The sequence below is a fragment of the Cottoperca gobio genome, chromosome 22 (genome assembly GCF_900634415.1).
Source record: "Cottoperca gobio chromosome 22, fCotGob3.1, whole genome shotgun sequence".
NCBI lineage: Eukaryota > Metazoa > Chordata > Actinopteri > Perciformes > Bovichtidae > Cottoperca > Cottoperca gobio.
Window position 1 is genome coordinate 9,399,155 of NC_041376.1, and position 17,488 is coordinate 9,416,642.

Sequence of the window (17,488 nt, forward strand, 5' to 3'; positions counted from 1 at the left end):
TCGTCTTAATTTAGTGTTAGCTTGCCAGCTTTTGCTAATTAGCAAGCCGACATTTACAAATTAGCACTAAACACAAAAGTACAACGGAGGCTAAAAGGGTCGAATATACTTCAAACGTCTGTAGCACACGTCACTGCAATCCGCCCAATAGTTGTCACGATATTTTTTAGTCTGGACCATAATGGTTGTACGACTGACTGACCGACATTGCCATCCATAGAGCCATGCTGCTTGTGGGGCTAACAATGAACAACCTTCAGGGGACATGCATGCAAAGAGTATTACAGTTGTGTAGCATTCGTGTGGAAATCTATATGTAAAGCCTATGAAGAAGAAAAGGTTATCCAATAATCTAAAAAGGGGTCAAGTCATACAAATCTTAGGATCCTCATCCAATCTGACTAACCTGCATGACACTAACCTTTAGTTGTCTGTGTGATTCTGTGTGTTATCAGAGGCATTGGGAACATGCAGTGCATGCATTTCCCATGGGGCACTGAGAAGTATAAACATCTCAATAAAACCGGCTTGTTGAGTCTGACCTGCTCTCTGTAGGTGCCGGATACCTTTCCCATGGGAGAGCCCTTTGTATGGGTAATGTATCCACTCCTTCAATGAGCGCGCACACGCACACCTACACATAGATACACCCACACAACTGGGGTAATATCACTTTTCACATCTAGAACTCCTCTCTTCTCTCATTGTGCATCCATGTTTAGCACCCAGGGATTAAAATTGTTACTCATTTGCACAGAGCAGTATGGGGCTCCCTCTCCAAGCTTCACTCACAGGCGACTGGTGGGTGCCTGTGTATGCATGTGTGGCAGGCTGCATCTGTGTGCGTGTGTCTGCACAAAGTGGGAGATAAATTTAGACCGTCATTAGCATAAAACCCTTTTTTCCATGTCATTAAGTCACTACCTCTTCTTCCCTCCCACTCCCCCCCGCACAACCCATGTGACGCTCCAGTCCTGCTCTGCACAGTCTCATTTCATTTCCATCAGCTGTAGTCCACAATGACTCATGCAGATTCAAGGCATGGAGGGAGGGAGTCTGAAGTCTTGAAGTTAAACTCAACTCGTGTCACAGTCTGTGTTCTACGAAAGAAGAAAAAAAGTGGCTGTGTGGAGCATATACGGTAGACTACACATATACAGTCCCGATACAGAAACACCTGGTTGTCAGCAGGTTTCATGTGAGGTGAGCGCTGGAGAGAGCGGTGATGTCTAATTCCCGCAAGGGGATTAAAAACAGCTGATAATAAGAGTGTTTGCAAATGTTAGAAAAGGTGTGGATGGAGTAGAGAGCGAGAAAGATTCAGAGAGAGTCAGATATAGGCTGCAAGATGTAGGGGAAAGAGCAGAATATTATACAAGGACCAACTATTACTTGCATCGCTCATGAAGCAATAACTTTAGACTTCAATCAAACATGCGGATCGAAGGATGTAGCGATAAATGCCAACAGGTACATAATGGCGCTCCATCCTCTGCCATTCAAGCCCATCCTTGGCTGGAGAGAAACGGGAGCAGCTGAATGTCTGCCAGCGTTCTCCCATATGCAAACACACACACTCGCAAACAAACACATGTGCGTGTACACACACACACACACACACACACACACACACACACACACACACACACACACACACACACACACACACACACACACACACACACACACACACACACACACACACACACACACACACACACACACACACACACACACACACACACAATCTGCCGCCAGACAAAGACAGGGGCAATGTCAGGACTACTTTAGTCTTGGCCAATAAATGTGGAACTATTGGTCATGGCTCCAAGAAACAAACCGACTTGTGTGCTAGTACTCAACAATTAGACATTATGGGAACAACAGTATTCTCGTTCTTAGCACCGATACAACAAAGCTCGGACTTGTTTCGTGCCACTGCCGATGCCCCCTCTGACTGACAAACAGACACACAGACAGACACACACACACCACAACACACCTCAAATCAAGTCACAAGTCTACTGCACAAAGCTGTGGAACAAGAGTTTTAGGTATATAACCATGTCCATGTTTAATAAGAAAATCAAATGATGGGTTGGTTGGATTGTTTACGCAGAGGCCGCCATAGATTGACTACATTCACAAAAGGCTAAATATGTGACTGTGGTGATTATAGAACTCATGAGAGAAGTGCCACACCGATAGGAGCAGCACAAAAGGAATGCACTGATGCACACACACGCAGTGTTTAAGCCTGCAGTGTGGCACTCTCCTCTCTGAGCTGATCCACAGATCCCAGTCTGGCTCTATGGGCAGGCTGGCTATTAATAGCCAAACAATCAGTCGTTCCCCGCAAGGTAGCCAGCAGCACTGGGCCAGAACCACGCTCACGATGCGTGTCTCCTTTCTTAAAACAAATGAACCCGACTCAAGCTAAAGATCACAGGGCTGCTCTTAGTCAGAAACGTCATCCGTGCTCTGAGCCGTCGTCCTGGTGCCCGATGGGAAAGTGCAACGACAAAATAATGTTGTTATCACAGCTGGATTCATTTACACAGTGATGAGTGACCTTGGCTTTATGCACTCAAGCATATGTGCATACAGTGTGTTACCGTGCGAGTGCAAAAATAGATAGAAAGTCATGTGTGGGCCTTGCAGAATTACCCATTTTGATACGTGCAACTCCTAGCGAACACCTGCCAGCTACACAATAGATACACTGGCATCATCACAGGGAGACAGACAAAACCAAAATATTATAAAGCAATAGTCTGCAGTAGGTCCAAATGAAAGATGCAGTCTGTTCCGCAATGACAAAGTGCAGCAGACAAACTAATACATTGATTAAATAACGGCTGACTGATTACGTCTTCGCTTAGATACTTTCATTCTGCATGTCTCTTCCACGGTGCTGAATAATGCGAATGCAGAAAAATATAAGAAAGGAGCACTGTTTGATAGCTTCTTTTGATATGCACATAACTCTTAGCAAACAACTGCCAGCCTTACAGATTTATAATATGACTTACTTGCACAGAGAGACACAGGGAGAGAGATACATTTGCAGGTATTCTTAGGAAATTTGGCCAAATTTGAAGCCAATCCTTATTTTCTCAGTGGATACAGCTGCTGTTTTCTTTGGTTTTCAGACATCAGTGAAAAAGAATGACAACAAAAAGTCAATGCAAGTGTGAAAGAGGGTCACTGGACACTGATGGGTAGATAATATCTACCCATGCAGGTCTTGTGTGTCCTGGAATGGGCATATACAACATATATGAACGTATACAGAGCCTATTGATAGCGTATCAAGTACTTATACCAAACGTATCAGAGTGAATGGCCAACGTATTCGACGAATGCCCAACAGATGCATAGCGCATTCCTAGCGTATTCCTTAGGCGTATGGCGGAAACTATGCCGGTGTATATGGAATATCGGCAATACGCTGGTGTACGTTGTTGAACGCTGAGGCCGTGAAACGTTTTTGAACATGCTCAAAAAAACGTTTCACGTCCTCAGCGTTAAACAACGTATACACCGGCTCTGTATACGTTTATATACATTGTATATGCTAATTTTCATATGCGCCAGCATACGTCTCTGCCATACGGCACTGTGTGACAGGGCGTTTAAACATTACTGGGTATAGAGTCTAAAAAGAAGCTGTTGCTTCTTACAGTATGTTAGGGAGTACAAATCTGACTGTTCTGTTTAAATGTTTTCCTGTATCTCAACATGTCACATCCACATTTGGCCAGGAAAACAAAACCACACCAATAAACCAAAACAATTTAGCCAGAAATGCAAGACATGTCGTAAGTATCCATTCTTTAAAATAGTTACATGGTGGACTTTCTATGCTGTGACGGTAGGTCGTGGATGTGGTGCGATAGGCCAATGCAGCAAAAAAAAAAAAGGTTTGGCTCAAATTCTTGGTCAAGGGCATAATTACTGAGCTACTGTTACATGTTCGGCTCACCCAGCCAGCCTGGACTCCAAGCAAAATTCAAGACAGCCTTTAACCAATCTTTAACCACCACCCTCATGTTGTTTGGACATGGGGCCACAGCTAAAGCCCCTCAACATGGAAGTGTTCAGCCTCAAATAAAGAATTGTTGCGATCTCAAAAACCACAGGTGATCTTCTCTTATTGTATCCCCACTACACGGCTTGTAGCCAATAGCCCCAACTAGCACATCTCGTAAATGAGGAACTTCAGCTGTACACTCTCTAAAATGTTGAGGACAATTGAAAAACAACATAGTCTATAAAAGGAATTGGTGGGAGAAGTGTAGGGTGAAGAAGTCAAACTGCCTACTTTCAACTTCTTACATAAAAATATAAAGTCAATCATTACAGAACAATTTGTCCCCGTTCTAGTGGGCTTCATTCCTGTCGCTCTGTAGTCTGAAACCGAGAGGCAAGAACTCTCAACAAAAATATAAAGCATCATTAATGAATACTGAGCCCCCTTGGGAAATATTATAGTTCATTCATTTTCATCCACAAGAGCTCGACAGATTTGGCAGAGCAGCACATTAGTAGCTCTCAAACAACTGCCTGCTTGTCCCTTTTAGAGAAAACGTGCAAGTCATGAGACACAAGAAGATACTTTGACAAAAACACAATATCTGAAGACGCCCGTCCTCAACATGCAAGACAAACAAGTTTGGATCAGTGTTGTTTAAAACAGTAGTTTGTGTGTAGAGGGGAAATGGCTTTGATTCCAGACAAGAAACTCAGAATATTCCCAGCATTGGCAACCAGTGCCTGGATTTTTTTTTAAAAGCAGTCAGTTGCTATGATACAACACAGAATATGCAAAAGTCCTCAATGGTGTGCTAAGAGTGAGGAAACAACCTTTAAAAACAGCAGATCTACACAAATGACTTTGCACTCTGGCAAGAATCTGCAGTCAAGTACTGTAATGTACTTCAAGTAATTGTAAGAGTAGATCTTTACAATTCACAGTAAAGATTCCCTCAAAATCAGAACTGAAGAAAGCACAAAAGGCAGGTTTTGCTGTGATGTTACAAAAGACTGTAAATGCTATGCTAATGTTACATAAGCATGTTAAGCAACTGACATTTGCTGGCTGGGTGAATGTCCAGCGGTTGTTCCACTATGGTACAGCTCAGATATGTCACCAGTGACAGCATCGACTTCCCCACCAGCCAGAGGAAGATGTTTCGTCTGAAGCTGCGTCTCATTGTATGCATGTCATATACAGCTGGGGGAAAGAAGGTAACGCCATGGGGGGTAATATCATATTACAAGATGCAGTTGTTTGTGGATGCTTGTTCCAAATCATGGAGAGTACGTTTTAGATCTGTCTCGCCAGTGTTTCCCCTACCATTGTCTTGGAGGGGCGCTGCGCCCTGCCAACGGAGCCCCGCGACCCCCCTGAAATTCAAGGTGTTTCTTTTTTTCTCAAATTTTTTTTAATTCACAACTCACTTTTCACATCGACAGGTGCTCTTTCAGTTTCAGTTTGTACCGTCTACTTTGCGCATTCACATTCTCTCCTTCGCTCCGTTTTGCGAAGGGCGGGGCTTTGCACCTGACACACACACACACACACACACACACGTGCGCACACACCTACAGAGCGGAATCGCTATTATTTCTATATTTAACATAGCTGAAGTAGCAGTGCTGCACACACTGGTGACGGAAACTGCTGAAACCTTATTGACTGGACACAATCAGCAGCATTGTATTTTGAAAAGAATCATATTTAATAAGCATGTTTAATACAGACAGAATTAACAGCAACACAGCAGCTGGGATCGACAGTAGAGTGGTGACAATACCCTGCCAAATAAGCATACTCCTGATTTTTACCATCTCAACCATCTTGACTTTAATCAGTTCTGTTTTTAAATAGGCATCTGATCAAGTCTTCACTCAGAACGCTCCAAAATATGCCCCTTTTTCTATTTTAATTTATTTTCCCTTTTATTTGTGTGGTTTTTAAATGTTGTGTTGTCTTATGTAAACCACCATACATTCTCTCTGTTGAAAAAGGTGCAATAGGTAAACTTGCCCTGCATTTTTTGATGATCTTAAAACATTAAATTGAGTGGTATACCCCTTTAAGCACGGATTATATAGCATTTTGTGGCACAGGTGAACAGGTTCAAGGGAATCAATGGCAGAAGGCCCTGAGGAGTAAACATCGTGAATCAATTCCGCATTTAGTGGCCGAACTTTTCAGATGACAGCGCAACTTGTAGTTAGGGATGATCAATAATAGATTGACTATTTATTGGAGCGTAGAGCTACAGAAAAGTAAGGTGACAGAGTCTATCTGTTCCTGTGAAGGTGAATCAGCCTTTACTGACTTACCTCAATGGAATTACAAGTGACAGTGCAATGTCACACTAATAAATATTCATGTCCTCTCATTTATATTGGATGCATCTCCTTCATCCCATTGGACTCCTGGCCAAGCACATTGACTGAACCAGAAAGGAGCAGCTGTTTCACATAAGAGTTTAGTAGAGAAATTATAGGCCTCAGTCCCAAGTTCGCATAGACACTAAAGGGTAGGAAAAAGCTGAAGAACTCGGAGCTTGAATGTCGAATCAAAACAGCAATCTCCTGGTGCAATCGATATATTTATTTAACGTGATAAGTCAAACAAAGAAAATATTCTCAGCTGAGGACACTTTTCACTTCGCCGTTTCCACAGACTGAACGCTCTAAAAACCCCAGTTAACTGTCTGACGGTCCCGCTCCAAGTGTGCCCAAACATTTGAAAAATCGCATCTAATACATGGAGTAGGCATTGACCTTCTCCTCATTGGTCCCAGTTTGGCGCCTACACGCTCCTCCGTCAGCAGTCAGGAAGTGATGGTTTGTTGACCTGTTACTCTTAAAGGGGAAGTGCCCCTATTATGTTTGTAATACATTCAGTGCATAAAATACATAATTGTGCAGAAAATACATAGTAGTGCAGAAACATATTCGTAGTGTCATAATACATATTGATTGAGGTAGGACAAATACATGTGATAGTCTTTCCAGTGTGGATTAATACAAATCAGGATTAATTTACCTGACAACACACACTGGTGGCCTGCCCTGAAATTGAACATAAAAGCTAAAAGATTTGAGATTGTAAAAATGCCTAACAACTATCATAGTAAGAATACATGCATATGAACTGTGACGGCTCTATTACACCCAGAGGCAAATCTTCAAGGCCGGGCTTACATGTTAGCGTTTATCTACAACATCAGATATTGCTCGGCCTCTAATATGGAAATGCTAAAATGATTCCTGAAAATATGTTCTCTATGCAAACTATGTGCTGTGCCATGCAAACATTAAACTGGTACTCTAAGCCGAGATTGCAGGCTTTTTTAGCACAGAAACCAAATCCACCCTCATAACACCACACCATTACCAGCACCACTAATGAGTTAGTAAGCTGAGTCATGTGGACATCCACTTTTGAGGCGACGCAGAGCATTTCAGAAGGAAGCGGAATGACAGAGGCACAGATTTCCCTGCCTGTCTATATCTACAGTATGACGCCTATGTGTTTTGTTCGATCCAAGCACTGCAGATCATACAGAAACCAATATTCTTCTTCCATAATGTTAATAACATAAAACAGGCCTCGTTTAATATTTTATTGATGCTTTTAGTATAATGGCTTTGCAATACCATGACTGTGTTTACTGCTTGTAGGAAATGAACCCACACCCATGGCATCCATCATCATGCTTTAACCCTAACAATACAGAGCAAGGACAAGAGGAGAGTAAGCAAAAACCTTTTTACTCAAATGTTATGAATATTGCGGTGTTTTTGGTCGTGTCTAGAAGGTAACCCAAGATTTACGAAGCGAAATGGTTGAGATAGGGCATTGACCTCGAATGGTTTAGGTTAGCATAGGTCGTCAGGCAGCAGCAGGGTTACCTTCTAGACACGACCCGAGTGTTTAGACAGGAAAGATTAGAAAATATACCTGGAAAAGAATGACCAATGAAAGAAATGATTAAGAGATTGCATTGAGTCCCAGAAGCTTAGCAGAACAAAGGATGTGACGTAAGGACTTTGTAAAAATAAATACAAATAAAACAAGATCAGAAGCTTTAAGGGGTCACTGGAACAAACTTATCCACTCTAATATTATGTAATGAACCATAATCAGTCAATTCAGAATATTTCTCTTCATCCAAGAGAAATATAAAACATGTGGATAGGTCTGACAGCATCACTGGCTCTTCTTCTTCTTCTTCTTCTACGCTCAATTTGTCTCTTTCTCTGGATTAAATGCCACACAGAAAAGCCTCATTAAACACATGATCATAAAGTCTAAGCCACCTTTATGAAGATCTGCATGTTTGCAACCATTACTGTGTTGCCTGTTGTCAACCACCCAGTAATGTTAACAACACATCGAAGTCTTTCCATATTCCCCAGGAGGAATCACACATGCTTGCGTAGATTGTGTACCATAATAACGGCAGCAGCCAGCAGCGGTCCATTAAAGAGAGCCGAGGGGAAAGAAATCAATTGGAGGCATAAGACTCCCCAAAGAGGAACAATTAAAGACAAAGGGGAGGTAGAGAAACTCTGACGAGACCTGAGGGCTTAGAAGTAAGACCAGCGGTCCCGAGCCAGGGGCTTTGGGGACTCATTCAGCAGCTTAAAGGGAAGCCAAGTTGGGATTCTTCAGGCAAAGCTTACCACTACTTTAAAATATCCAGGCATTGAAGGAAAACGTTAACATTAGCACTAATGAGATAAATATTCTGATTGTTTTTACAAAGATCCAGAGATATTAGCATCTTGATGTTGACAGTAAGGGGCCCAGTCGCCATCACGCGTTTTCTCTGCTTATTTCAAACTTCAGTTAAACTCATTTTAACCGAGCCATTCGGTATGTTACAGTGTTAGACGTGCGTCGCCGATAGCAGGGAATTGTCAGTGGATAAAAGGAAAGCAGGGAGTCAAACCCTCTGCACTGTGTGGGCTCAGAGGCCTACAGTACAATAGCCTGGCGGAAAATGCAGCAGCAACAACAAAAGGGGGCTTGTTATCATGATAAAAGATGTGGCCGTTGACTGTGACAAACTGCGATCCAATATGTCACATAAACAGAAGACCAATTGTACAGCAAGCCTTTTGTGACCACAGGACACACGGCAGCTCCGCCTGTACGCTGCCAGCTGGTACCTATAAAGCTGCATCTTTATTTCGGACGTTGTTGGTACATTGAAATGTTGCATAAGCTACAAAACCCAGAATTCTGAAGTCAAATTCCTCAATAGAAGTTCTGCTGTTTAATGTTTTATTTAGTTTCGTCTTTTAAATCATGGAAGACGAGCAGGAGCAATGTGTCATGTCAGCCTCCGGACATCATTTCTCAGAGTCAACAGGTAGACATGCATTTGTCAAATGAAGCCAGTTTCCTCTAAAGTACCACCTCACTCTTGTCAACAATAATCAGCTGACATGTTGTAGTTGGTTTTTTGTTGTTGGTTTTTTATAAAGGTCATTGCTGACACTGAAAACATTACATCATCCAAAAATCTCTACTGATCCAAATAATAAATATTTACCATTTATAAGTATGTGAAAGAAATAAATGCTATGTTTTAAGGTTAAAACATCATTAATGTCACTTTATAGGGATGCAGATTGTCTAGCAAACACAACCAACACAGTGCAGGTTGACATTTGCACACTGCCCAGCAACTGAGAGACCTCCTGGCTGCAAACCTCAGTAAACCATCAAGCGAACCCATCTTTATCTAGACTAGAGCATTCGATAGTTTAAACAAACGGTGTACCATCTCAATAGACAATATACGTAGAAGGGCATGCATCAGTCACTATTAGACAATGAAGAGCTACACAAACAAACCGCAAGTTGTTATGGTCCATTGTATATGTGTGAAAAAGGCAGAGGAGGGGTTCATCAGGAGCCCAGCTGCTGCATATTGAAACAGCTGCAGCTGTAGCAGCACTGAACAGCTGATGCTACAACCTAATGAGTTACAAAAGTCCCTTCTCAGAGGAAATAAACCTTTCAAGAGCAATAATAAATAAAATAGCTGAATGCTGATGTTGAAAAATGTTCTTAACGTAGTCTTCAAACCTTATTACGATTAAATAAATAAAGCACGCCGGTTTCTGGCAGGAAGTCTTACATTTCAGAGGGTCGCAAACGGCACAATGTTTGGAACCAGCCGACACTAGATGACCTTAAAGGCACGAGGCTGTGTGAGTCAACCGCTTTCAGTCTGAAACTCAATATTAAGCTTTATGATGCCATGGCCTGTTGGACGCATTATTTTCGGTGGAAACAAAACTGGACCTGAAATCAAAGCTGGCTTGCTGCACAAGCACAAATGATGGCGGTGTGACATTAACATGCATCATTGACAGCAAATGTTCCACCCGTGATATTGGACCACCTGATTCAGTCACAAGCTGAACCCGGAAAATGCCAAGCTAATCTGCAAGGCAGCTCTGCTTGATTGTGTGAATGTGTAATAATGCTATGCTAAGTCCTAAATGGATTGAGATAGATCAGTACCAAGCATCTGCAGTTTAAAAAAAACAAAAACAGCGGTACAAGACTATGTGTGCCACTTGGTGATCTTAAAGAGAAATCCCATTCCTGAACAGATGAGATGCATTAAAATGTCAAAGATGTTCTTGATGAACACTGCCAGGTCAATGTCTTTAAGACAAAGAGCAGCACTTCATACTGTATATGGCCTTCACTCCACTATGACAAGCAGATAAAAACTACTCAATACAACCAAATCTGGGGCAGACACAGCTTGGGATCAGGAGGTGTAATTTGAGCCTATAAATCACCTTTTTGTTTTTACCAGAACTCTTGAACTAGAGTGGGTGAACATAGTGTTTGTGTGGGAGCACACAAATGCAGGAGGACTTAATCAAAGTAGTAACAGCATGTTACTGAGAAGGGACAAGCTGTGTGTGATAAAGAGAGAAAGAAAGGGAGGAGGAGGAGGAGAGAGAGGGAGAAACAGAATGTCAGTTCAAATTTCAAAGCTCCTATTATAGCTCTGGCACAGGCCAGTACACATGCCTGTGTCTCCCCATGGGATGCATACAGTGCTCAAAACATACAGTAGTAAAGGTGCCACGCTATAGCAGCTTCATTCAAATGAGTGTCAATGTCGGTGGGCCACACAGATCGCACTGTATCCGAGTGCTTGTATTGATTTGTATTGATGGTGTTGACAGTGGCCCCTGGCACAGTAGGGCACCCAGTTGGCAGTGAGCTCACAAACCACATTGTCACAAGTGTGACACCTGTCCAACAAAGCAGTGTGGCCCATGATTATATGTCCCATTTGTACCATTATGTCTTACTCAGTTGGTATTATTCAAATAAAGAGAAACAACTAAGCATAGCCAAGAGAGAAACTTCAAGGCACAGTGGATGCATTTCCTGCATGCTCATTGCTCGACTTCCTGACTACAAAGTTACAGGGCATGAAAACAAATGGCAAGACATAGGCCTCGTGAAATAAACTATATAAAGTGTAAAAAGAAATGCTGTTGATGATTGATAATTGTGGCCCCAGGGTCAAGCAAATGATCAGAATTAGCAATGTAGCGAATGACTAAACCGTTAGCGATCTCAGTGATGTAAAACTATAGGGTAGCTAATGCTAATGCTGTTAGCTGCCATCATGCTGAGATAGAAAGCTCTAGAAACACAGCAGCTTAATGAAAACACAAGATTGATCTTTCATAAGCTTTGGCTGCATGTCCTTTTTAGTGAGTACTTTTAATAAGGTTCATGTTCAACCTGCTACAAATAATAAGCTATGATCATTCTGATAATTCTAATACTTATTTATTATAATACAAATACAAAAAGTAGAGGACACTGTACAAGTGTTATTGATTCACAGTATACTTGTTGTTTCTCTTATTAGAGAGGCATAGTGAAGGACACATTTGGACTCCTTTCAAAATTCAGAGAATGGGTTTATGATGCAGAACAGATCACTTTAAACAGTGAGTCTTCACAGAGCAACATTCCTAACACAGCCTGGAGCGCTTTAGGGTGGAGAGACATAATCAAACATTCCCGTCTGCACATGCAGGTAGGAATGAAAGATTAAAGTTGATTGGACGGGTTTGTTGTATGGTCAACAACAAGACGAGGAGTTAGGCGGTTGGTCACTGTTTACATTGTGTGCTGATAAAGCAGCCAAGTTCACATGAGCTCACATTTACATTGGAAAATTATTAAAACTCATGATTTTTTAACATTACATTGCAATAAATGTCATCTCGTCACACATATGATTTATTTATTTTTTTTAACGTGCAAACTTTAACTATCAGTTACAGAACACAAACATCCCACCGAACGCACCTTTATGATCTCTGGTGTGTACAACAAGGCTTTGCCGGGGGCCAGTGGGAAAAGAAGAGTGAGTCATGAGGCTTGCATGTTAAGAGTGCTTAGCAATAGAAGGAAATAGGCTCATCTGTACGTGACCTCATGCTGATAAGGAAAGATATAAGATATAAGAAGAAAAAACAGAGCAGAACGATGCCAGCATAAGAAGAAAAAATAAGTCTATTTGTGAGAAAACAAAATCCAATGTTGCTCTAGACAAGGAATGATAGGGATGTTGGCAATTAAGGGACATGCCAGTGGAACATATAAATAAAGTTTGGTTCCAGATCGCAATGCATTTTGAGTACAAAACAAGATTTGTTACAATGTGGCTAACACAGTATGTATCAGGGTAATAACTGAGGAGGAAAATGTAAGACTCCACCATATTAAAACAACATGGGAGGAAACCACTGTAGTTAACATGGATATTTCTAAATGTCCTCACACAAGCTACAGTAGCACTTCAAATTGTTATTTTTCCACAGAAGCCTGTCTAACATGACCTGATCCCTGCCGACATGACTGGACGCACCCACACATCACCATAGACTCTGAGGAGCTATGAAATCATTGATATGGAAATATAATTTGCAATCATATCTGTGTGATAGTGTAGGTGTGGTGCCTATGAATGTGAAAGTGCAAGTATTTGCAATGCAAACATGTGCCCACATATTTGCAATGGATTCCTTTTGAGAAAACTATCACTAGCTAATTTAATCCCATAGAACCAGACTAATCTCTCAGTGGTTACCCAACTCATTTCTGCAATGCTTCAGAATGTGAACAGACTGACATAGAAGGTGTGGTGCCCTCTGTAAGGAGATGAGCCTTGATGAACAGCAAAATAATCTGTAACCCTGAACCACACATTGGTTTTTAACTCGGTTTGACCTGGTTTAGGTTTGCAAATGTAAAAACTACACAAACTGCAATTCCTACATCTGTAGTCTTCTAAAATGTAGGCTTTGCCTCATAATAACATATGAACGGCATGGCTTCTTTCAAATAGTGCTTCCTTCAGGTGGCTCTGAACTGAAGGACCATATTAACCATATTAGTATCATGCCAAATCCAACGTCTGATTTCATTTTAGATTTGTGTTGTCCGTTTCTTAGCTGTGAAAAAACTGTTACAATATAGCAGATTGTTCATTGCGGCCTACATACACACCATTCTAGGTCTCACTAAAAGTAAATGTGAGGTGAGATTTAACTAGTTAATCCAGATTATAGTGGTGATCCGATGGCAGGCAGATCAAAGGCTCTCCGGGGGTTTTCGGACCCCAGTTTGAGAAACACTCGATTAGGCTCTGGGCATCGATGGGAAAAGACAAAAGGCATTAGCTGTATTGTAGCTTGACATGGGGGCTAGCTAATGGTGCTAGTGAATCACCAACAGTGATTTTGTGCACTCGTTTTCCGTGAATCCGCAATGTATAAAGGCTAAACTAACGTTTTGGGGAGAATAGCGCTGCGCATCATCAGCCTCTGCTAACGTTATATGCACTCATGCTAGCTAACTACGATGGATGTGGTGTTAAAAAAATGTATCATAAACTAAAACGGCTCATGTAATGATATTTTCTCCATCCAAAAACATACCTGGTCAACAGGGAGATTGATAATTTCGCTGATTGGCTGCAACAGAGTGGATCCAGTGCATGATGCTGTCGTTTGGGTAGCCATGCTCGGTCGGTGTCCGTAAATCCTTTCTCTCTCCTTCCTCCGGTTCACTTCACTCCCCTCGGTTGCTGCGATGATAAATACACTGCTGCCGCGCCGCTGCTGCTGCTGTTGTTGCGACGGGCTGGACGGTTGTCATCCACAGCACACATCCAACAAAGAGTACAAAATCCCGACGAGATAGATATTCACTGCTTGACCACTTTCTCTTCCGTCCTAACCATGGATGGTCCAAACGGCCAAGGAACACAGGACGTCGTATTTTTTAGCTAGGAGTCGGCGAGAGTGCCACACATTTCTATCGCTGTAGCACATACATTTGTTTTTAAATAAGCGAAATGGGTGATGTTTTAGCTATTAGTAGCCTACCCTATTAAAACATACATAATTAAAAAGAATACTACATTTCTCGTTTCAAAAGGCGTCTAGAGAACTTGGCGGGCGTTTTTGTTGTGAGCATGCGTGGTATGTCTTGTCTCCATATCCGTGCCGGGTTTCTTTTTATCATACACTCTTTATATACAGTCTATGGGTTTTACATGAAAAGAGAAATTGAGTCTTCCTTGTTGGCATACATCTTGTATGTCTCCTCGTCGGATATACATATATGTATGCCACCCACAAAGGAAACAATGGATACTATTACGGTAGAGTAGGACGTTAACTATCTTGATATCACAGTTTCTTTGACAACAATAAAAAATGGTGAAAATGTGGGTGGAGAGATGGCGGCCCAGCCCTCCGCTATAACCATCTATTTCAACCTATCGTATGGAGGAGGGGAATTCCATCAGCCAATGCCACTTTGTAAATGTGAGGGGGGTCTTGAGTTACAGTCTTCAAAGCAAATTGGATTTGAACTGAACACAATGCATGCGGTCACTCCCCTCCCCTCTCACATTTATAGCATTCCACACATGAAGGAGAAAAGTGTGATGTAAGGGCCATGTGTCGGGGGGCATCCGCCCTGCTGGATTCATTTGAGGATACGACTACAATATGGCCAGGGATGGTTGTTCAAAGTGAAAGAGGCCTGCATCTACATTTACAGTGCTGGTATTTTTTTTGTTGTCAAAATGAAACTACATATTCCTGATTATATTCCACATATACATTGTGTTTTTAGTTTGACTCAGCTTGAAGGACAGAATAAGGAACAGAAACACAAGAATATAGGGAAGGATGTTACCTTTTCCTGTATAATATTGATTGCACTGCATCATGAATTTGTTTAAAGCCCCTTGAGGCAAATTTGTGTTTTTTGATATTGGGCTTGAAGTGGCAATAACAAAAGTATGTTACTTGGCAAGGTATGAACATGAAGTTGCTGTAAAGACAGGACAATGTAAGACTTACATTTTGTGTAAGAAAATTAAAAAATATCAATCAGATAGCTACGGAGTTGTTACGCAATAGCCTCTGGATGTTCAACCGGCAGCAGCCTTTTATTCTTAACTATCTATCAGCACCACCTAGTGGTTTGCAGTATTGTTTTCTACCAGAGCCCTACTTATAATATAATTTTATTATTATTATTATTATTATTATTATTATTATTATTATTATTATTATTATTATTATTATTATTATTATAATTGATACAATTTAGTAAATACATATATTGTGTTTTCTCAATAAAACTTGTGTTGGACATATTTCAAAATAGTCCAGATGAATTTTATACCATAATTATAATTCATGAAACTGTACATTTTATAGGTTTAAACTTTTACTACGATGCATTTTTAAACCATAAACTCTACATTATTCCTCTCTAGTTGTGATCATACTTTGAAACGTAAGATCATCAAGTTATGTTGTATTTGAAGTTTGCAATAATGCACAGTAGCCAATAGAGGGCAGCACTCACACACCAATGACAACTCATCTGACTTTGAATTCTTCCAATTTTGTTCATCAGGGCAGGGAGTACTCCCTGCAACATTAGAATTTTTATAAAATTAAGTAAGTACAATGCCAGAAGAGAGGTTACAATGTGAGGTTTATGAATGCTTGTGAGTCCTCGACAATAAATGCATATCGCTCAACATATAGGCCTTTCCTGGCTGCACTCTTTTCCTCATAGTTATTTTTAAAACATCTCTCTCATGGACATTATCTCGGCTCTGTGACCTCTGTACTCTTTACTATTGATTATCATGAAGAGCATCAGCTCAGTCTTGAGGATGCTCATTACAAAATGAAAATGTCAAGCATAATATTGATCAGATAAACTACGGGAAAGTTAAACAAAGCAAGACGCCCAGAGAACTACATTTCGGCTCCATGAGACAAAGAAGAATGAAGTACAGAGGCGGTAGAGCACCGAACAGTAAGCGCTTCAGGTACCCTGGCAGACATCCAGCTATGTAGGTCTGAGCAGGGGAGGGAGGGAGTGGAGCTCCACTACATAATACATGAGATCAGCTATCTGGATCATTAAATGAGCTGCAGTAAGGCATTAAACAACTAGTGGAATTGCAAAGCTGGCTGATATGTGCCCTTGAATTACTCTCGATTGCATGACTAATTATTTTGGGTCATTGTTTACATTTTAGTTTCAATCAAATCAATATGTTAAGGTGTTAACAATGTTATAACTGCCTGATAAGATGCTCACTACTGCAAAACCAACATGTGTGCAGTTGCATGCTGTGCTAAGAATAATTGTTGTGGTGGTTTCTAAGCATCATGTTTTATCAGACATTTTTAGCCATAGAGTTGCAATAGTAGCAAGGCCAGCTTTAGTGGAATGGCCTTGTTTTGTGTCAATTATTGTTGTTAACAATACATTTTACTTGCTTGTTGTTGTTGTTTAAAGCCTTTATTATGTACAAGTCTAATACAAACACTGGAATTTCAGATAGACAAAGTGCCTCAATACTCCTGAACCTGGAAAAACAAGACTGTAAAGGAAAATTACCTGCTTATGCATGATCATTCATATTTTTCATTACATAGTAAAGTGTGTGTGTGTGTGTGTGTGTGTCTCCAAGGAATGTCCTTGTTTATAAGGCTTATGTTTTCTCATCAACAGTCTGTGCTGTTGCAGCATTCGCACACCTCCTTTAGTTTCTTACACTTGCGTACATTGTTAGTGCTTGCAGTCCCCTCGGTAATAGAACCTGTTATTGTGCATCACACCAACGCTCTGCTCTAATTGCACTTCTTGTCTTAAACGAGTTAATATCAAAACCTTCTGCATTGTTCTGTAAACTAATACATTTTAGTGAACCTGATTTACAATCCCAGTCAATTTGACTGCATGTGAAGAATGACTCAGCGCATATTGTGTGAGTATATACAGTATGTGTATGTGCATATCTGCCAGCGAGGGATGGACAAATTACTTTATTTAACAATCACTGGTGTATCACAG

At 41.0% G+C, this 17,488-nt stretch overlaps 1 protein-coding gene across 1 annotated transcript in view; it reads right to left on the reverse strand.

The window, feature by feature from the left end:
- Positions 1–14,579, reverse strand: part of mboat2a (membrane bound O-acyltransferase domain containing 2a) — a 40,669-nt gene extending 26,090 nt beyond the window's left edge. The window contains exon 1 of the mRNA XM_029460559.1: positions 14,029–14,579. Within this exon, the coding sequence (XP_029316419.1) occupies positions 14,029–14,112 (84 nt within the window). The 5' untranslated portion in view covers positions 14,113–14,579. The remainder of the gene's footprint in view (positions 1–14,028) is intronic.
- Positions 14,580–17,488: the final 2,909 nt, after the last annotated feature.